At 39.0% G+C, this 22,118-nt stretch overlaps 2 protein-coding genes across 9 annotated transcripts in view; one reads left to right on the plus strand and one right to left on the minus strand.

Moving 5' to 3' along the window:
* On the plus strand, positions 1-20,362 carry Rbis (ribosomal biogenesis factor). Of its 2 annotated transcripts, none has more exons than XM_048359030.1 (4): positions 1-127; positions 1,742-1,858; positions 3,030-3,146; positions 19,781-20,362. In XM_048359030.1, the coding sequence occupies exons 2-4, from the start codon at positions 1,745-1,747 to the stop codon at positions 19,862-19,864; spliced, it is 315 nt and encodes a 104-aa protein (XP_048214987.1). In that variant the 5' UTR covers positions 1-127; positions 1,742-1,744; the 3' UTR covers positions 19,865-20,362. The 2 variants fall into 2 exon arrangements, with proteins under 2 accessions (XP_048214987.1, XP_048214988.1); XM_048359031.1 differs by lacking the exon at positions 19,781-20,362 and adding an exon at positions 3,402-3,520.
* The window catches only part of E2f5 (E2F transcription factor 5), a 26,643-nt gene continuing 8,026 nt past the window's right edge, over positions 3,502-22,118 (minus strand). For 2 of the 7 annotated variants that reach the window (XM_048359020.1, XM_048359026.1), the window contains exons 2-8: positions 13,131-13,240; positions 12,403-12,564; positions 10,275-10,321; positions 8,978-9,042; positions 7,933-8,200; positions 5,298-5,345; positions 3,502-4,225 (exon numbers count right to left, since the gene is read on the minus strand). In XM_048359020.1, the coding sequence (XP_048214977.1) occupies positions 4,116-4,225; positions 5,298-5,345; positions 7,933-8,200; positions 8,978-9,042; positions 10,275-10,321; positions 12,403-12,564; positions 13,131-13,240 (810 nt within the window). In that variant the 3' untranslated portion in view covers positions 3,502-4,115. Of the gene's footprint in view, positions 4,226-5,297; positions 5,346-7,879; positions 8,201-8,977; positions 9,043-10,274; positions 10,322-12,402; positions 12,565-13,130; positions 13,241-22,118 lie in introns of all 7 variants that reach the window. The other 5 variants (XM_048359024.1, XM_048359022.1, XM_048359023.1 and 2 more) reach the window with 5 other exon arrangements.

Raw genomic sequence — 22,118 nt, forward strand, 5'->3', positions numbered from 1 at the left:
GCCTTGTAGGGTGGGCGTGGTCCGAATTTGAGAGCGGAACTACGGCGTGCACACGTCTTGCTCATCCCGGCCACTTCCGTGTGGAGTGGATGAAATCGCGGCCCGAGGGTACTGAAGGTCGGGACAGGTGAGTGGAATGTTTTGGCGGGCTGGCGTGAAGGTTTCGTGGGCTATGGCAGGGCTGGGCAGACCTCTGTGGTCCGGAGGCCTGGCTTCTCTCGAGCTCGGCTTCAGTTTACCCCACCAGGCCGGTATCCTCGGGGCCGTTCCCAGGCAGGCTCCCAGTGCTGGTTTATGATCACCGTTCCCACGAGGTTGCCTTGACTTTTCTAAGACGCGGTCCAAGCAGGCTGTTTCTTCACGAACCTTTCTTGTGTCCCCGACTTCGGCAGATCTGCCCCTCTGGCGTCGTTGATTGTGTGTTACACGTTAATTGTATAATATTGCCACTCATATAGTACCCGTCTTTCCGTCTGTGCTTGCCTTTGTTCTGTACATCATGTAATTCAGTGACTGGATTCTAGATGGTTGCCTTTCAGCTATTATTGGGTAGCTTTTAGATTTTGTCGAGTGGTATTATTTTCTTCCAGTGTAATAATAGTGTGTACCCTGCTGCCTTCAATTTTTCTAAAAACACCAGGACTATTAAGAGTTAAAAGGTTTTGCTGTTAGGTAGTTTTCTAATGTTTAGTGTGGTTGTAAAATTCACTGGAGAGATACCATGTAAGCAAAGGCAAAAGAGGAGGGATGTGTCAGAATGTACAGGTAACACTTTGAAGAGTCCAGCATGGAGAGGTAGATGACCTAAAACAGATTTAAGATGGGGTTAAAAGACCAGAAATGTACTAGGCCTATGTGTACCAGGAGAGCTACTGACAAATTTTAACTTTGTGGAATGTTTTCATCTATTAACTATGCAAGGTAGCTACTGTGCAGCAGCCTTAAGCAAGAGTTTGACAGAGTTTCAGTAAAGAATCAGTTAAGTAAATGTTTTAGGATTTGTACATAATGGTCACAGATAGCACATGACTGAATGAGCATAATGCTCTAGGAAATCCTTATAAAGACCAGTATCATCCAGGTGTGATCTCTGACCTTGTCTACATGGCTTTAAATCTTGGCATGTGTTGGCTCTTAAAAGTGTGACTCATGACAAGCTAACTTCCCTTTGCATCAGTTTTTAAATCTGTAAAATGGGCATAGTAGCCCTGCCCACAAAGTGCTCGTATGAATAAATGAGGTGTAGCACATGTCAACACAATCCCTAAGTGTTAACTATTACCATTTTAGAAATTGTTCTTCTGTGACTGAACAGACTTGAGAGATATTTTTAAGACAGAAATTACAGGCTTAATGTGTGTTTAGCTCCAGATCAAAGGAAACCAGATTTCAGGGCAACAAATAAATGTTGTAAAGATACAATGTGATTTGTGAAAGTAATGTGAAGGAAACAGGAAATGCATGTTCAAGAACTGACTTTGATTGTTCAAGAGGGAATGGAGTAAAAAAGCATGATAAAGAAGTGGAGCCACTCCTAAAGTATGACAGTGGTATACAGAATAGCTAAGAGATGTTGGTGATAATATTGTCAGATGCTGTAAAGAAAAAGTTGTGTTGATATTAATGAATCCCATTGACACACATGCATTGGACTAGGTGCTGGGGATGCAGAAGAGATTTTGACTTTAAAAACATATAGTTCATAAACATAGGCACTAATTGAATTCTTTTTGTTTTCTAGACAATGGCCAAGAACAAATTAAGGGGGCAGAAGTCCAGGAATGTATTTCACATAGCCAGCCAAAAGAACTTCAAGGCCAAATGCAAAGCAAAACCAGTTACCACTAATCTTAAGAAGGTGGGCATTTGTTTTGCACTCAGACCTTACTGTTTACAAGCATCTAATAATTGTAAAGCTGTGGAACATCTGAATTCTGCAATTTAAATTCAAAGTTCCCACCCTTTCCTACATAAAGATGACACACATTTAGAGAAAAAGTTGAAGAAAACTTACCTCTACCCTTTAAATCCAAATATGAGGAAAAAAAGCATTTTAAGTGCATTTGTGTAAAGTATCATGTGACAGTTTAATAGATTAGACTGTAGGAATTGTTCTAAAATGCTGTGGAAAATTGTTCTTATTTCTGAACACAAATATGTTCAAGAATCTATTCTCGGAACTAAGATATGGCCTGCCATCCACTACCCATTATTTTTCTCCTCCTATTATATCTTGGAATCCATATTAAAATGGGATAAAATGAAGATAAAGTATTTTGTTTCTTAAAATGCAATTGCAAAGAAACTTTCTTTATATTTGAAAACATTTGAGGGCTTTCTTTAAGGTTAAGTAGTTCCCTCATTGTAGTAAGAGTCCACTCTCCAATAATCAGTAATTGGTAGTATGGTTTGAAGTTGGTGGTGATGGATTTGAAGTGAAGATAGTCAGCCATTTATTATTTTCTTTAGCTTTAGTTGTGGGCTGAGAAAAGGGGCTTTGGAGGCTAGGCAGGATGGTACACATCCTGGGTATATACCCAGGACTTTGGTGCAGCTAAAGCAGGAGGTCTTGAGTTCAAGGCCAACCTGTGTTACATAAGCAAAAACAAAAGGTGGCAGATGAAGAAACTGCGGGGCTGGTAATGACCAAGTCCAAGTTATTCTGCAGGAGCACATGGCTGAGATAGGGAGAAGGAAATACCTCTGAAGAAAACCTTCAGAGATTAAAAGGCCATAGGATTAGCTTTTTGTGGAAGTCACTAACAGCTATAATGGATCTGAGAGGGCAATTGAGTCAAAGGGTGAAATATTTCATGAAGTACTTGTGAACTTAGTGACAGCATTAAGGACTCGCCGAATATTCTCATGCAGGTAATGTATGGGAACATCACTCCCACCCTTTAGACACTGAAGAGGACGACTGTGGGGAGCTTCCTTGAGGCAAGTGAATAAGGAAGGATTCAGAGAAGGGACAAAAATCATAGTCTAGATTTTGTGAGATAGTTGATATTATGCCTTTTTGTTAACAGATAAACATTGTGAATGAAGAAAAAATTAACAGAGTGAATAAAGCTTTTGTCAACATTCAGAAAGAACTTGCACACTTCTCAAAAGGCCTTTCTCTAGAACCTCTGCAAAAAGAATTGGTAAGTAGAAATGACTTCCTCTTGTTAGGGCTAATACAGCAAAGGATGATAAATTACAGATTTTCCGGGGTTTCTATGCCTCTAATATCCCTGGCTTTCTGACTTATATTCACTTTTAAGACATTGAGTCTTAATATAAGAATCGACTCTTCTCTTTCCAAAAGTGTGATGGAAAGAATTTAACTGGCCAATAGATTACATACAAATTATGTTTGTTTACTGTTAAACTACTAAATGTAACTTTCCTCCCTTTAGATTCCTCAGCAGCGTCCTGAAAATGAGCCAGTTAATGTTGATGAAGCTACACGACTAATGGCGCAGTTGTAATAATCCCCTCCCAAAGATCAATAAAATAAATGTTTTATACAACTTTATTTTTTTAAAAAATCTTGTTAATGTACAGGCATTGGCACATTTTTCAAACAAACTACATAAACAGATCTTTCCTAGGCTCTAGGAAAGTGGAATGTCAGAAGTCAACAATATGTGATCAACTTAAAGTGCTAAAACAGAAGGCACTTCACAAAATCTGTCCACTGAAACAGTTACATCCTTCACCTATAAATGGCAGTGAGTATCTGGGCTGAAGGACATATCAAAATACAACTTTGTGGCAGTCAAAATACAAGACAAATTGATTAGCCCTTGGCCAACGTTTTTGCTTTTGATGACCTGAAGTCTGCTTTAGCTTTCTTCTCTGAAGAATCCACACAAGGATTCAGAACTGGAAGAAAAATTGAAATCCCTATTATATGGGGAAGGTGAATATAAAATTTATTTTTCCCCTGAAGCAGTAGAGCCCTTTGTTGTATGAAGTTTTGTGAAGTTAAAAAAAAAAAGTATTAAAAAGAACATTTGAGAATCAGTGAACTAAAAGGTGTTACATTCATTATTTTAAATACTTAGGTTATTGAGAAGTCTAAAATGTTACAGTTAGAGGTAGATAACAGTCCCAAGTGGCCAGGGAATCTAATAATTTAGTATCTGGACATCAAACAGATCACAAACTCCTTCGTTATCATCTAAATTAAAGTTGTAGTCATCAGCCGGAGTAGGAGAAAGCCGTAAGAGAGGAAACACTGCAAACAAAAACAGATTCAGTATTAATGATCGTGTCTGCATTTGGATAATTATGTTTCATCATAAAATATGATACAATCATGAATTCAAATGGTTTCCTATGTTAAACATGGACTTAGAAATACATAAAAGTAATGATCAGGACTGACTTTCAGTGTTGAATCATGTTGAGATGTTCTCTAAGCACAGGCAATACACTCATAATTGGGATTAATTTAGAAAACACAGTAACGATTGTATGTTTTGCTCAAGGCTGATGCTCTGCTGCTTGAGCAACCACTCCACTTCTAGATTTTGGAGATAAGAGTCTCATGTACTATTCTCTGGCTTTGAACTGTGATCCTCAGATTTTTGCCTCCAGAGTAAGTAGGAAGATTACAAGCATGAGCCTGGCTTTACCCAAACATTTTTACTGGTTGTAAAGTACATGATTAAAAACACTGGTAAAGGTATTTTGTTTCCTTGCCACTTAGGAAACAGAACGACTCAGTAGGTTTCATGTATTGATGTTCTACATAAATGTTGAATAAATCTCAGTTGTACCACTAGCTAATAAACAGTACCACTTCCTAAGTCTGCTCTATTTGTTAGGAACAAGGACTCTTGAGTTGAATAACTCAAAGATGAAGGCAGGAGAGAAGTGTATTCATTTGTACATTGTAGAGAATTGATCTTTAAAATTATTTTGTATTAGCATCTGATGACATGTTTAATACTAGCTCATTGATTTCACACTGGCAGGTTGAAAATGGCTGACGGTGGTTATCTAAAGAATTTTCAGATCACCAGTTGATGTTGGTGCATTATTTCACTCTTTATCAGTCTTCAGAAGTGCAAAAGGCTAATATTTAGTGTGCCAAGAGCTACCAGTTCTGCATTCATTCTCAAAATGTAAGCAAAGAAAAAAGAATTCTGAAGAAAGCCTTTGATTTACTATAATGTATTAATTATTAAGGGAGAATATAGGTCACAAAAAAAGCAGTTACAAAATACAGATTCTGCATCTCTTAAGTGGCATTCATAAATTCTAGGTAGTCATCTCAAATAGTAGGAAAAGGTTAAACTACTTACCATCGGAAGACATTAACTCGTCAATGATATCTCCACTAATAGAACCTGCTAGATAGAGATGTGATAAGGTTTTGTTACATTTCTGTCTCCATATTTTAACAGTAAAAACAATTACTATTTAGATGTTCCTGGTAAATCACATTACCAGCTTCACTAGCAAAGTTTAATAGTACTAGGACTTTATGGAAAGGCCACTTTCCCAAATGTCTAGTGTCTGGCATTACATTCAAACTTGAAGACTGAAGATGCAGAACAAAACTATTCCTCCAAAATTGACTCTCAGTTTTACAAAGCCTGGAGCATCTCATACCCACTCAACTTTAAAACCTCAACATCACTTTCTGTTCATTCTTTCAACAGATCTCACACAGCATGTGGTACTACTTCCTTTGCATTAACAACATTCCCTCCTCATTCCTCCCATCCCACTGGAATCACCCTCTTCTATCTAGCCTTAACATTCCCATCTCTTCCATGTTTGCACAACTGCAAACATGTAATCTTCAACCTCCTTGGCTTCTGATGATCTCTCTTGCTTCTGTCTTCTTTCCTTGTCACACTTCCTGTGCTTGATGTACAGCTCTAATTTTGCCAGTTCCTTGCTTCTCATTCATTTCATTTAAAGGCTTTCTCTAAAATGGTTCAGAGTGACTGCTTGATTAGTATATGATTTTTTTTAAATGCTCTGGAAGTCCATAGAGTAACTGAGTGTCTGAGCTAAAAGCATACAAAGTGTGCTTGCTTTATTCATCCCAATTAGGTTATAATTCATTTTAACCTGGTACCACTTCCTAAGTCTGCTCTATTTGTTAGGAACAAGGACTGTGAGTTTAAGAACTCAAAGATGAAAGCAGGAGAAAAACGTATTTATTTGCACATTTCACTTATAAGGATTCCTCCTTATTGTATAGTCAGTCCTCCCTTTTGCCAACAGTATAGCAGTTCTTACTGTGGAAGGAAAGGAAAAATACACATGGACAAGAACCTAAACAAGACTGCACATTCAACTCTTCCAGCTTTACTTAAACTACCATGCAGTCGCAGAAGGAGAGCACTGTAGTACCTCCTGGAGGTGAAAATGGATTATGTAAAATGTAGTTTTCAGTCATCTTCAAAATGACAGTTGTGTTGGCACAACTGGTTTATATATCTGGAAGTAATGTTTTTCTTACAGGTTGATAAAACTAGACACTGGCAGCTTATGCCTGTAATCCTAGCAACTCAGGACGCTGAGATCTGAGGATTACGGTTTAAAGCTGGCCCAGGCAGGACAGTCCATGAGACTCTTATCTCCAAATAGCCATCAGAAAACCAGAAGTGGTGCTGTGATTCAAACTGGCAGAGTGCTAGCCTTGAGTGAAAAAGCTCAGGGACAGCACCCAGGCAGAGTTCGAGCCCCAGAACTGACAGGGGGAAAAAAAAAAAGCTAAAAAGTTAATAGAACGGGACTCCAGGAAAACTTAAAGAAAAATAAATAAATCTACAAGTTAAGGTTCCCGTCTCCTAAGGCCTATTTTTATTGTTCTAGTTATCATTTTATAAGTGAAAATTTACAAAAGATTTCCTAAATAATATAAACTATAAAACTAAGCCTCCCAAATAAAAAATATTAACAGAATATAGAGAAACAAAGGCAGAAGTCACTACAATTTTACAAAATTACTTCAACTAGAAATAGTTTAAAAGGCCAGGCGTGCCTATAATAGCAATACTCAGGAGCCTCCTGAGAGGGAGGTCAGCTAGAGCTGTAGAGCAAGACTATCTCAAAAATAAGAGGTGTGTGTATTATTTGGCTTAATCCAAAAATGGAGTCCTAAAGAAAGTAGCAAACTTTGGCCCATAAATAAATACCTTTCTCTAGGCTAGGTACAGTGTATGCTACTTGAAGATCCCAGCCAAGATCAGACCAGACAAGAAGTTGGCAAGGCTCCCTAGAATTCCTGCTAAGTCAGAAGCATAGGAGAATTGGTCTGAGGTCAGCCTTGGGCAAAAGAAAGACCCTACCACAAACTAACTTACAAGCACAGAGGGCTGGGTTCATGTCTCATAGTAGAACACTGTGTAGCAACTGTGAGGCCCTCAGTTTAAACACATTATTGCCTAAATACAAAAGTATAGAAATAACTTTGTCTTGCAATTAGTTATGTACACACTTGGGTGTGTATACATGCATGTGTCAGTACTCGGGGACTCATGCTGTCACCAGATATTTCACTGTATCATTTGAGCCCACCTCAGTTCTGGCTTTTTTGCACCTGGAGATCATCTCTGATTTGTCTGCTTGGGCTGGCTTCAAACCAAGATCCTCAGCTCTCAGCCTCCTAAGTAGTAGGATTACAGACACGAGCCACTGGTGACCGGCTCTATATACTCTCTTAACAATGTTTACCATATTAGCTATTTCTAAAGTGTATGTATGTATATGTGAGTCTGTAGCAATAACATTGAAGATAGGATCTGTTTAAAAATTTTCCTCACAACTATCCCAGTGATGAATATATGCAGGAGATATTAAATTAATACCTACTGATTAAATTAAGGTGATTATGTGGCCTCATATGAGCTAACAGGCTAGTACTGACAAATTCATTAAAGCCTTTCAAAATATTTAATACAATATTCACATTTGCCTCACCTGAGGCTATTTCTGTTGTGGGAATCTGCTGGAGGTTCTGGCTTCTTTCAGAGACAGGCTGCTCAGGCAGGTTCTGTGGTACCATGCTGGGTTTCTGCGGTATCACTGGAGGGGAGGACTGTGAGGAAGGCTGCGTGAGGTCATCAGGTGGAGGGACAGGAAACACCACAGGCTTGGACGAACTGGACTCTTTATTTATAAGCAGTACATGGATAGGTCCTGAGTGACTCTTTAAATTTATCTGGTATTTCTTTTGTCCATTCTGACCCTATGAAGTTATTGGAAATAAAGAATTATTAACAATTTCTTTGGAAACACAACAGCTAAGAACAGACCAAACTCCTGGAAGTCAGCACATTCATACAATGAAATAAACTCAGGAAGTTGAGGTACAAGAGTAGAGACCAAGCCGGGCACCAGTGGCTCACGTCTATTAACCTAGCTATTCAGGAGGCTGAGATCTGAGGATCACTGTTCAGAGTCAGCCAGGCCAGGAAAGTCTGAGGCTCTTATCTCCAGTTAGCCAGCAAAAAAACTGGAAGTGGAGCTGTGACTCAAGTGGCAGAGCATCAGCCTTTAGCAAAAGAGCTACAAGACAGCACACCCAAGCCTTGAGTTCAAGCCCCAGTAGTGGAGGGGGAAAAAGTCATAAAATTGTGTACAGCATAGTTAAGTTTCTTTGAGTCAGTTAAGCCAGAAAATGTTTACAGTCCTAAACTTGATTGTTGAATTATTTCTGTTATAATTCTTACATTCATTTAAATATTATTTTAAGGATTTAAAAAAAGATTATTGGCTATATGATATCCTTAGCCTAGGAAAAAGTAACATCAAACTTTTTTTTAAAAAAATGTGTCATCAAAACACCAAAATGGCCCAGCCACTTCTTCAACAGTTTAACCAAAGTAACAATGACATCCAAATGTCAGATATAAAACTTGAAAGTAATAATTCAAAATATTCAAACTTAGATCATGTTCAACTCAAGAAAATACATTTGTACATTTTGGAGTCAGTAGGTCTGTTTCCTACTTATGCTACATACCATTTCTGGAATAGGAACCTCCAGCTGTGTCCCAGAAGGTGCCTGAATGGCCAAAAGTGTGTCACCTGGTCAAATAAATACATATTTAAAAATTTTAGAGAATACTATTGACCGTGGAATACAGTGACAAGAATAGGCCTCTGGGGAAAATGATGAAAGAGACAGCATTGATGAAGATATAGTCCTTTGTGTAACTATAGTCCTTTATGTAACTACTTAACCATAATAAAAGTATAAGAAAAAATAGGAGCTCTGAAATATGAAGTTGGGAGTTTAAATATGAGGCTTGATCTGGATTTTGATAAAAATTAGGGGACATATACAACATACAGCAAACTTTGAGGATTAAATGAGATTAACATGGAGCTCAGAATACTCAGTATTACCTCTAATATTTACATGAGCAAATTCAGCTCATTAACTTTCATTTGGTTTTCTGTAATAGATATCTGAGGTTCTTCAAATCTTTTAGCCTCAAATAAGTATTTGAAATGCCTACATTTAACAGGATACTAGAGATTAAGGTTGACTTTAATTTACTTTTAAAACCAAATTCTATAGCTGATCTCTTATTGCAGGTTAATAAAACTTTCCCCACACTTGATCAGAGAACACAGGAGCTCATATGGCAAAATGGAAAAAAGGTCCAATGTCATATTTCAGGATTTCAGAATGTCAGATTCCATCTCATAAGATCCTTTGGCAGATTTTTGTTTGCATGTGGACAATAAATAGAAATGTACTTAAACATAAGTACATATAAAATCTCATTAGATGTTACAGCTATAGGAATATAGCATACCATTTTAGTTATTAATACATGATATTGTCCTTTCATGGGGGCTGAAGATGGAATAGATGAGAAATAGTTTTTCTGGTTATGAAATGGACTAACATCTGAATTTTTGCTCACTCTTTCTTTGGGTTCCATTTGTGGTCAGCATGTCTGCTGGGTAGGTTCATAAGCAGCACTGATGGGAATCATGCACAAAGTCCGGCTTGGTAACTGACTCTGACTTTGGCTCTGTTTTCAATTCCTCTGCTCCATTGCCCATTTCCCTTCCACACTCACTTTATGCCTAGCAATGGAGTTAGCAAGTGGGCTGTGAAAGCAGTTATTGCCATGAAAACAGAAACAAAAGCAGCATGTCAACACACACCACTGTAGAGAGAGACAAAATATCAACTCCTAAAAATCAGGACTTAGGCTGACTTATTGCCTAGGAAATTCTGAATCCTTCTATAGTCAAAGGGCTCCTCAGAGGAAGTGTGGAAGGAAAAGGCTAATGGTACTTACCATTAAAGCAATTACAGATGTCTTCATAAGTCACATAGGAAAATGTACTGTCATAAGAGTTAAGGAAGAGCATTTATATCAGAATCTGTGCATTGACTTACAGTAATAACTCTGGCTGGGAATATGGCCTAGTGGCAAGAGTGCTTGACTCATATACATGAAGCCCTGGGTTCAGTTCCTAAGCACCACATATATAGAAAATGGCCAGAAGTGGAGCCGTGGCTCAAGTGGCAGAGTGCTAGCCGTGAGCAAAGAGAAGTCAGGGACAGTGCTGAGGCTCTGAGTCCAAGACCCAGGACTGGCAAAAACAAAAACAAAAACAAAAAACAAAATAACTCTGAAGGCCTAAACTAAATCACTAAATGCATAAAGGTGCTGCTACACACGGCCAGATAGAAAAGAACACAAGCCTTCGGTCTAGAAAGACAACCAGATAAAGGCTATGAGGAGTTCCCATCCTTTGTTCTGAACAACTTCCATTCTGATTTCCCTGTCATTTGAGGACACAGAATAGAAAGTGTTTCAGTGGATGGGGGAGGGGTGAAAAGATATTACTGCCAGAAAAAGAAACTTTCCAAACTGAACCTTCCACATAGAGAATTTTCTTGGGTCAATGTTTGATATTCTTTTCGTGAGTCAAGTGGGGCCACAAAATATCACAGATCCTAGAGAGTGAAGGCATAACAGGCCCTATAGGAAAGAGACCAGGGTGGCCAGGGGGCAGAAGGAAAGAGAAAGAAGAAAATATTCAACCAGATTTGTTGGGGTTTCCATAGGAAAATCAAGGCAGGGAAGTGCAAACATTTCAAGGCTGGCTAGTTTTGAATAGTGCTAACCCTATAGGGATGTTTCCCTGGTCCTAGGATGATGAAGACAGAGCAGCATGGTCTCTAGGTGTATGGGCCACATAGAGGAGATAAGGCTCAGCACTGGTAATTTGTGTCCTGGCTGAACCCTCACTGTTCCTCTAAGACTTAGCCAGATCTAAGAGGGGCAAACTGCCCCTGGTCAGAAAGATTCATAAACATGTCAAAATATTTGACAAAGAGAAAATATGTCACACCTTGGAGGACTCTGAATGGTCAGAATCTTGTAGAGCAGGGAAGCATAGTCCAAGATCTGCTTCAATGATTTTAGATCTTGGGGCTCCATAGCAAGAGAACAACCTCTGTTCTCTTAGTGTTAAGGAGCTCCAACCCACAGAATGGAAATAATAAAATCACAGGTTTGTCCTCCAGATTGTAAGATAACATAAAATATACTATAGATACACAGGCCTAGGACCACTGTCTTTCAGCTGAAAGTACCTCTGGGTTAACATGAGGCATAAAGCATCACAGATTGGTTGTGAGCCCATGATATGTCTTCAAACCAAATTAATTTTCCAATATTTTGAGTCTGAGCATGTAATCTAACTATTTAAAACTACTTATGCATTTATTGATTGCCCCCCCCCCACACTGATGTGCCCCCTTCCCAAGCATACTTTGATGAGTTAGTTTATGACATCTTATCAACAGGTAGCCTAAAGTAAATGAATCTTTCCCTCCCTTTTTTGTGGTACTGCGACTTATGAACTTAGGTCCTCACTTGCTGGTAGGTACTTTTCCACTGGAGCCACTCGCAGCAGTCTTTTTATTGTTGCTGTTGTGCACCTGGTCTCAACTACCATCGTTTTATCTGTGCTTCCCTGAATTGCTGGTATGACAGCTATCCTACCATTCCCAGCCATTGTGTTCCCCCCGGAAGCTTGACTTGACAGACACACACCATCTAGTTACTGGTCAAGATGGAGTCTTGTGAACTTCCCCAAATGGCTGGTCTCAAACCATAATCCTCCAAACACTGCCTCCCAAGCAGCAAGAATTACAGGCTTGAGCCACCAAGTCTGGCTAATGGTGTTTTTCCCCCCATTAGTGCAACACATAAGTAATGTTGAGAGATGTACATTAAAAGGCATTTTTAAATAACCATGTAAATTATTAGAAGAGTATCATAAAATGCTGTATGCTTACAAAATTTAATTCTAAAAACACCAGAGTAAAGTAATTAACCTTCAAGAGTTGAAGAAATACTAGACAAATGTATATATTACAGAGCTCTATCTACAACTTCCTTCAAAGGATATCTGTTATTAATGGAATCATCCATCACATTTTTGATGCTTTGCTGTAGCCACAACTTCTGCTGGTCAAGTTCTCTTTCCTTCAGTTCTAGATCTTCAATTTCAGCTTTAAGAAATTTTAATCTATCTATAACTTCTTTTGTGTTACAGCCAGCACCTACACCTCTTAAAAATAGGAGAATTAATATCCCTAGGGTTAGAGCTCAGTTAATGTCACTTAATTTTGAATATATTGTAACACATACCCCCCCTTCTAAAAAGCAAAGAAACACTGACAATATTTACATGCTGTACCTCCAAAACACTTTATTGACAAGAAAAATCAAATTATAAAAATTCTCAGCACATTGTAGAGTGTCTGTCATCTGTCAGCTAAGGGGCCACAAGATAGCACGCCTGGAAGTTTCAGGATGTGGATTAGATGCTGGTAATATAACAGTGTTTTGGTGAAATTATGTATTACAAAACAAACTGAAGCCAAAGGGGATATTCTACATAGCAGAAAATGTTTGTTACAAACACATACCAAGCAGTGGTTAATAAATGAAACAGCAAAGAGTAAGGGAACATCCCAACACAGAGTGGTTGACACAGGCCTTGACAAGTGTGTTCAGGGAGAGAGAGGTGTGATTAAAGGGTTGAAATAGCAGATTTGGGAGATGGAAATGTTAGAAATTCCAAAGTTATAAAGTAAAGTAAATGTTAGAATAGGGTGCTGACTTTCAACTTACTTCCACTGGATACTATTTTTTGATTTCTTTTCGATCAGGTCGATTCCTTCTAAGACATTGGTGATATCATAAATTCTTCTTTTTTGCCTAACAGCCAAAGTATCTGCAGCCTGTTCAGGAAAACACGAGACAGTGAAATAAAGTACAGTGCATATTTTACAGGAGGGTTGCCTATTCAGACAGCATGGGAGTCCTTTCCCAAATATAACCCACTCCGTTGTTTGAGAACAATAGCTAGACTGTTCAAAGCATCTGCCAGACTTCACAAATACCAAGGAAGTCATTCCATTTCAAACCTGGAAATTAAGGCCATAATGCAAAGCCCATAAAAAGAAAAAAACACAATGTGATTTAGTTCATGTCCTTTTAGGGACTTAACTAACCAGGAGCCATTAATTGTATTCCTGTCACTGCTTATTGTCTTCTCTGCTCATAAGCAGAGAAGGGCTCTTTTTAGAGCCCTACTTATATCCTTATATGTTATATACAATATTTACATATCTGCCATTTAAAGAATGAGGGAAAATTCTGGCTCTGGCTCTGGTGCTCTCTCTCTCTCTCTCTCTCTCTCTCTCTCTTTCACACACACACATTGTGATACACTTTAATAACTATCTACATTTTCTAAACTTTCTAAACTTAGAATGAAAATAAATAATGCCATCCAAAGGAAAGCAGAAAATCACTAGGAAAAATGCATTACATGGTTGTGGTTCTAAGCAACTATTATCTAAAAGCTTGGCAGTCTCATTTACATTAGATCAGATCAATACAAATATTACATGCTGCCATGTTATGAATGAATCAGAAAGCACTGTATAGTTCCTCTAATTAGTAATGGTAATGTATTTATTCCTGGTAGGTTTTCTAGTAACACAAAAGTTCAACAAAGAGGCTGTCCTACTGTTCTTTAGTATGTTAGTCTACAGTCCTGTTTTGAATGGTGAGCCTTGATTTAGGAATCATGCTAATCCCTATTTATGGACCTATTGACAGTTTCAGCACATCTAAACAGATGATCAGTATTTAGCAGTACAATCTTGGTTCCTGGTGCTCCCAAAGCATTTCTACTTTCTGGATTCTATGAAATTGGCTCCTACAAATACCCAGAAGAGCACAGGGTTGTCAAAGTGGACCTACCAGGCACAAGGAGGAGCTACTGCCCACTTAGCAGTCATGTGGAGCCCTTAATGATCCACAACTGGCTCTCAGCTGGCTCTATTATTCCCTCAAGAAGAGAATTCACATCAATGGGCAGGAGAGGAACATGTACCAGAGAAGCAGAGGAAGTGAAAAGCGGGGCTTTGTGGGGTTTCCAGATCTGACTTGGCATCTACTTCAAGAGACCCAGAAAACTAAGAGTAGGTCTATGACCAGTCATAGTTTTCATTATGTGTTTTTCCCTTGTGCTTCACTGTATTTCTGAGGAGCAGTAGTCTACTGAAAAGTTAACTATGAGAATCTGAAGTGGAGATCTCACCTCTTTCTCTCCTCTGAAGAAGCTCTCTCAAGATGTGACCAGCGCCCTCCCAGCTCTGGCCCAGTGCTGTTGGTATCTATGTACTTACACAGGAAAGCATCCCCAACCACAACAACAGCTCACTTGGCTTGGTGATAGCATGTCTGCATTCATCAGACCAGAAGAGCTGTCCTAAGCCATTAGGCAAAATGACATCAGATTTAACTTCTGGCTCAATGTTTTTTATTTATTTTTTATTTTTTTAATCTTCTTTAGGGGCTGGAAATGTGGCCTAGTGGTAGAGTGCTTGTCTGGCATGAAGCCCTGGGTTCAATTCCTCAGCACCACATATACAGAAAAGGCTAGAAGTGGCACTGAGGCTCAAGTGGGTAGAGTGCCTTGAGCAAAAAGAAGCCAGGGACAATGCTCAGGCCCTGAGTTCAAGCCCCAGAACTGGCAAAAATAAAAGTATGTTATGGGGCTCAAAGATGGAAGGGAAGTGAATAATATACACATAATTATGTCTGGAGGGAATGCAGGCCCGAGGAAGCTACTATTAAAGTATTTCTAGATAAGATGCTTAAACAGAAAGGTATTGAAGGAATAATGTTCTGGTTTACAGATCAGTAAGTACATAGTGGGACTGTTAAGCAGTAATAAATATAAACAAGATACTTTAAAAAAAACGATGCACCAGAAGTTAAATGTGATGGCATTTTGCCTAATGGCCTACAAATAGCTGGTGAGGCACACTGTGCTCTTATCAGGGCACAGCAAGCAGCATGCAGCACAGACACACACAAGGAAGGGCTCTGGAAGGTGAGATATGTTCAGTGCCTTAGGACAAGATGGAGCCATAGAGGCCAGCATAACTCCATAGATGTTTCTTTGACTTGTTATTTACAACTGTTAAGCAATCATAAATATAAAAAAGGAACAAAAGGAGTTAAGTCTGAGATCCTAGAAATCAGGAACATTGTGATATACAGGAGAAGTCCAGTCGACCAATGGATATGACACTGTGCAGCTTAGGGAATGAGGAGGTTTAATTTGGTAGACATCAGGAAAGAGACATTTTAGGCAGTTGAGGGAAGAGAAGGAGCTTAAGAATGAACTCGGAAGCAGTCCAGTGTTGCAAATGTGGGTATGAGGGGCAACCTGCCACAGAAGCGAAATGGAAAGCAGAAGTGGATGCTGGAATCCAAGAGAAGAAAGTGTAAGGAAGAACGATCATGTCATGTGCTGCTTGTCAGGTGCTGCCAGGAGGGAAGTCCCCAAGGACCAGTCAGTGCCTTCGCCTTTGGAAAGAACACTGGTGATCTTGACTAAAGCTATTTGGCAGTGGTGGGCCAGAAAATTAAATGGAGAAACTCTAGGAGAGTAGAAGGAAAGCTAAACTAGACAACTGTTCTGAAGAGTTCTCCTGCAGTGAGGAATAGAGAATGCATGTGATTGTGGGCTCCAAGAAATTTTTTTCTTATTTTCTCTTATTTTGAGGAAAGGTGCCATTTCAAATACATATAAGAATGATCTGGCAACAAAGAGAGGAAGGATAATGAGCAATACAGAGGGGAGAAAGTCACTTAAGAAATGGCCATCGGTAGGCAGGAATGAATGCAAATTACACCTGCTGAGGGACATCACCAGCTTTTGGGAGAAAGAGGAAAGGGATCATTAATCAGAGGAAGATTAAGTCAAGTACTCACTTAAGAGAGCACAAGAACAGGCGGGGCCGAAGAAAGCTCGGCGTCATTACTGACCCTTTTAAAGTTAGTAGTCATCGATAAAGGGAGACCCTTCAACATCACAGTGCATTTTCTCCAGTCTAGGGGAACTGCTTGGACAAAGGGCAAGATTGGGACAAGATGAGTTACTTTCCTCATTTCCCACCTGTGCTTCTGAAGTGGTGGGTGTGAGTGCAGGCATCAAGTTACTTATAAAAGTAATCTTTAACAGATTTGGCCTCACACAGCCAAAAAGGAGGCATCTAACTATCACCATAACTTAGATTATAGGAAAAAATAAGCAAAAAATACAAATAACCCTCTGAAAGAAATACCCTTCCTACCCTCACCCCCAAATAATAAATGCTTTTCTAAAAATACAGTGTCTCACCATTAGTGAGCAAGCCCAAAGCCAGGAGAGTTGAAACAGTACGCAAGTGCCAAAGGGTCTGGAGGATCGCGAGACAGCACCTGTCCATTCAAACAATTAAGTCCAGCCCCATACTGGTTCTGCACAGGGAGGGAGATTACATGGTAGCTTTATCTGACTTAGAATTAGTGAGAGTCCTTTGCTCAGGGATGTTCACGACATGCAAGATGCTGCTTATTGAGAAGAAAGCTAACACAAAAAACTAATTGTAGGAAATACCCCATCCTTCAGCTTCTCCATCTGCAAAACAAGTACTTTCAGGAGGGCAACAGTTAATACTTGTATGCTGCCTGTACAAGTATGGTGGCTTACCCCTGTAATCCCAGCTACTCAGGAAGTGAATCCAGCCTAGGTAAAAAGTTAGGAAGATTCGGTCTTGACTGATAAGCCAGTCATGGTGATGCACATCTGTAATCTCCTCTATGTGGGAGGATCAGAATCCAAGGCTGCCCCCTGAGAAAAATGCAAATTCACTACCTAACAAAAGAGAATAAAAAGGGCTGGAAGCATGGCACAAACAGTATACTACTTGCTGACCAAGCACAAAGCCTTGAGTTTAATTCTCAGTACCACCATCAAAAACAAAAACAAAAACAAAACAAAACAAAAAAGCAGAACCAAAAACTATATATTTTACAAATTACAAGGATCAGAAAACAAACTCAAAAGATACGCAAAAGAAACACTATATAAAACCACTAATTCCACTGGAATTTAAAGCAGAAGTACCCAAGCAAGAAACCAAAATTACTGATATTTTAATGAGAATTTTAAAAACTAGAGTAAACTCTCTTACAGCTGTGCCATATGGTATTATGGTACACTGATTTATCCCTAATTAGCTTTAGACTATTACCTAATTTCAACCACTATTACAGATAATTAATGCATAGAATATTTTATTTCAATCAACAATTATACCAGTAATAGGATAACTGTGTAACAAGATTTTACACAGACGTTGTTATCCAATTTAATACAGCAGCTGGGCAAATTAGATGTTCTCATTTTATAGTAAACAAAAGTTAATGAACAATTAATACACAATTTGCCCTGAATTATCTGTTCATGAAAACAAATTGTAGCAGAATACCTTCAAGTTGTGCTCATGTAACTTTAAATAAATTTGGTGCATATAATTACATAAGTGCATTGAACATGTGATTCAAGAACTACTGGTATGTAAAAGTGAGTTTCACAGACTAGAATTTAGAATGGTTTGAAAAAGCAGAGATCTTAATCTCCATGCACTTAATTTTTCTACAATAATTAATAATAAGAAAAATCACTTCTAAGGCTTGAGCTCTCCAGTGGACACCTTACAGAAAGAAGTCAAAGAAATGAAACAAGTGGGCTAGGGATGTAGCTTGGGGTGAGCATTGCCTCGTATGGGCAAGGCAGCGGGTCACCCCAGCACCAAAAGAAAAAGAAACACATGAAGTCGCGCTACAAAAGGTTGGAACAGGTGGAAACAAGACAAGAGTACTTAAGGTGAATGAAGGCAAAAAGAAAGAATTCCTGGAGGAGGCCACTGTGTGTTTTCATTGGGTCTGTTGGGTGCATTAAATCAACACGGAAACTAAATACCAAAGAATAAATAACTGACGCTGGGCACAAAGGGCTTCCTCCAGCAACCGCACTAAGTACATAAGTGTTTCAATCCCCTCAATGCCCTACCCCGAGGAATGGCTTCTTACAAAGACTCTGGTGGTTTTGTACGGTGGTACTAGTATCCACAGTTTTATATGCAAGAGCTTTCAACTTTTTAAAAATTCTCACTTTTCAACAAACTTTGCATGCGTTTAAAGTGAACTGCATTCTATTCCTACTCATCACTAGAGTTTTTACTGTATTTGGTCATTTCTATTTAACTAAGAAAATTGTACTGGAAATTGTACTTTGAAATCCATTCAATGTAAAATCTAAAAATCTTGTTTGCCTACATTCTCAATGGCATGTTTGGAAAACACTCCTACAGTCTTACCTTTTGAAATCAAGAGAAAGGTTAAATGTGCACCTGTTATTCTACCCCTTAGACTGCCACTTTGCAGGCAGCACAGCACAAAGGTGAGGACTTGGGGCTCTGAGACAGAACCCAGTAACTGGATGGCTCTCGTGACCTCTCTGTGCCTCACATTCTTCCTCTGTAAGCTGTTTCATTAAATGAGCAAATCTTTTGTAGCCCCCATCTTTATCTCATGTTCTAATTTGCTAAGTCCCACAGGCTGTCAGACAAATCTAGGATGTCCTACTAACATAAATGGATAGAGTAGGTTTACCTTTCTTAGAACATCTTTTCATTTCTATAACTTCTAGGGTGAAAATCACCACCACCCACACTACTGACCACACCGGTATGTAGGTAGTCATCACCTATGATTTTTCCTATTTGCACAGACTCAGCACCTAAGCTCTTCCACTTCTACAGTATGAACCTCTTCACTTCTAATTTCCACCACCTTTACCTCAGTTTAGGCATATTATCTTGCCAACAGCACAACATCCTCTTGATCTAATTAATAGTTTTCTGATGACAACTTCTGAAATGAACCCACTTCTTTCTTTGGTCCTTTGGTCTTGGCATATTCTGCCTTGCTGACTGGCAGTGCCCCTTTCACTTCACTCAAAACTAATCAAAACCCAGTCTGTTGTGACTTAGACACAGGCTGTGTCCTCTAAAAGTTCCAAGTGGGGGCTGGGAATATGGCCTAGTGGCAAGAGTGCTTGCCTTTTATACATGAAGCCCTGGGTTCGATTCCCCAGCACCACATATATAGAAAATGGCCAGAAGTAGCACTGTGGCTCAAGTGACAGAGTGCTAGCCTTGAGCAAAAAGAAGTCGGGGACAGTGCTCAGTGCTCAGGCCCTGAGTCCAAGCCCAGGACTGGAAAGAAAAAAAAAAAGTTCTAAGTGGAAGGAATTAGACTATGGAGGCACCCCTGTTGTAAATAGATTATGTTGTCATGGGAGTTCTAGAGGGAAGGATGACATAAATTAAGGGCACTTCACATTTTGCTTCTGCACTCTGCCATTTCAGGGCCTTCACCACGATACCCGTACAATGCTGTTCCAATCTTCCAGTCACCAGAACCACAGCCAAGTACACCATTTTATTTTATAAAGCACCCAGCCTCAAATTTTTGCCACTGCAAAACCAAATGGACTGTGACACATTTACTCAACTATTTACTGAAAGCTGCAAGGGATGGGCTGAGTCTCCACTGGTAATACACAAGACAGTTCCTTGCCTCAGAGTACTTCACAGGAATACACAGTGAACAAATGAAGAAATAAGTTATGGGTATGGATTGGTAAGAAAAAGAGTATGCTTAGAAAAGGAATAAAAATATTTTAGCCATTTTATATTAAGGGGAGGATCAAGAAAAGCATCTATACTCGTTTTCTATTACTGTTGCCACAAATTTAGTTCTTGAAAACACTACAAATATATTGTCTCATAACCCTGTAGATGAGAAGTTTGAAATGGGTCTAAGCTAAAACTTAATGTATTAGAAAGGATTTTATGCATTCTGGAAGAATTCATTTGTGCTCCCAACAAATAAGAAATGGATAGAGAAAATGTACAAAACACAGAATAGTACTCAGCCATCAAGAAAAAGAAATTATGTCATTTTCAGTAAACTGTGATAGATCTGGAGATCATGTGGAGCTAAGCACAAAGCCAACCTCAAAGCTAAAAAAATGAACTTTCACTCTTTTGTGGAGTCTATAGACTTCAAAGACATACATACATACACATACAAACATGTATACACACCACTATGCAACCATGAGTCTGTTAGGAGGGACAATGATGGAGAATCGATAATACCGAAATAGATTGCATCCATGTATGAAGATGGCATAAAGCTGTTAACGGAGAAGGGCAGATGAGACAGGGAAAGAGAGGATGATACAGAGGATTGTTCTCATTAAAATACAATACACGCCATGTACAAGATACACGGTAAAAGCCCCTTGTACAGTTAATATACACTAAAATGACAGGAAGTAAAGCAGTGTCTCTGGAGTGGAGTGTGCGGAGGATGAATATGGTCTTAGTATTTTATAATCCTTTCATAGTAATTTCCTGTTGAGGGAGGGAGATGGGAGAAGGGAGAGAAAGAGGAGAGAAAGTTGATGGAATACCAGCATGCATTTATAGAAATGTCACAATAAAAGACAGCTGTACAACTAATGTATGCTAATAAATAAATATTTTGTTTTTAATCCTTTTTTCTACCTTCAGGAAAATCCCTCTAGAAAAGAAGGATCTTGTAAAACAGAGGCATTGCTTTGACCCTGCCATCTGACTGCCTCCAGCTCTTTACTTCCTTCTTTTCAATTTAAGGAACTGTGACCACAGTGAACCCAAGTGTCCAGGAAAAGCTCACCCTATGGAAGTCCGCTGATTAGAAACTTTAACCTTAACTCCCCTGTGCCATAGATGTGTTCACACAGATCAGGGGTCATTACTTCACCTACCAAGGCATCTAAGCATAGAACACATTTGAGTCAAGAAGGTTCAAAGTAATGGTATGTGTGTGTGTGTGTGTGTGTGTGTGTGTGTGTGTGTGTGTGTTCTCCTCTTGTGAAGAAGGAAGGAAATCCCTGGGCTGTAGGCCCAAAGTGAAGGGGGGAGCGCATGTGAGGTGGTGAGACAGGCTCTATGGGAATGGAGTCCTTATGGGAAAGGAGCGCTTGAAGAGAGAGGGACAGAGTAGACAGAGCCTTATGGGCCCTTATGAGCATCTGGATGTTGTTAATTAAAGTAGAGGAACAAGGTATCCTCTAATTCTTACATGTAACTCAGTGCCATCTAACTTTTAAGTTTCTTAGTTCTCAGAGTATCTCCCAGCAGGTCCCTGGAAAACTTCTATGAACTTCACCAATCCCCAGAACTCATGAAAAACTTCCAGGCCATGTGAAAATTATGTGAAGTGCCCATCCCCAATTTCTTTCACACTGTGGGCTAGAAGCCACTCAAAGAAGTACGGGGCATATCTATGGCTAATTCATACTTACTGAAGATTGGAGAAAAAACACATACACACACACCTTGAAACAACTTACATACCCACTTATCGAAATGCTTAAGTATGGGTAATATAATAGTTATAAATGATAAAACCATTAAAATTATAACTTGGGGTAATTATAATTAATTTTCAGATGCAGAAAAGTATAGGAATTTAAGAGTAGTACTGAAAATTGTTACAGCAGTTTTCTCAGGGTGATATCATACTAGATAGATTTTTATCTAGACTGTATTAATCTTTTCCCAACTTTTATATGATTTGTAAGTTACTTGATTACTAGGGAAACTCAGGAAACTTACAGGAAATTCAGGAAAGGAAAAAAATATCTCCCTTTCA

Source organism: Perognathus longimembris, chromosome 12 (assembly GCF_023159225.1).
Source record: "Perognathus longimembris pacificus isolate PPM17 chromosome 12, ASM2315922v1, whole genome shotgun sequence".
Classification (NCBI taxonomy): domain Eukaryota; kingdom Metazoa; phylum Chordata; class Mammalia; order Rodentia; family Heteromyidae; genus Perognathus; species Perognathus longimembris.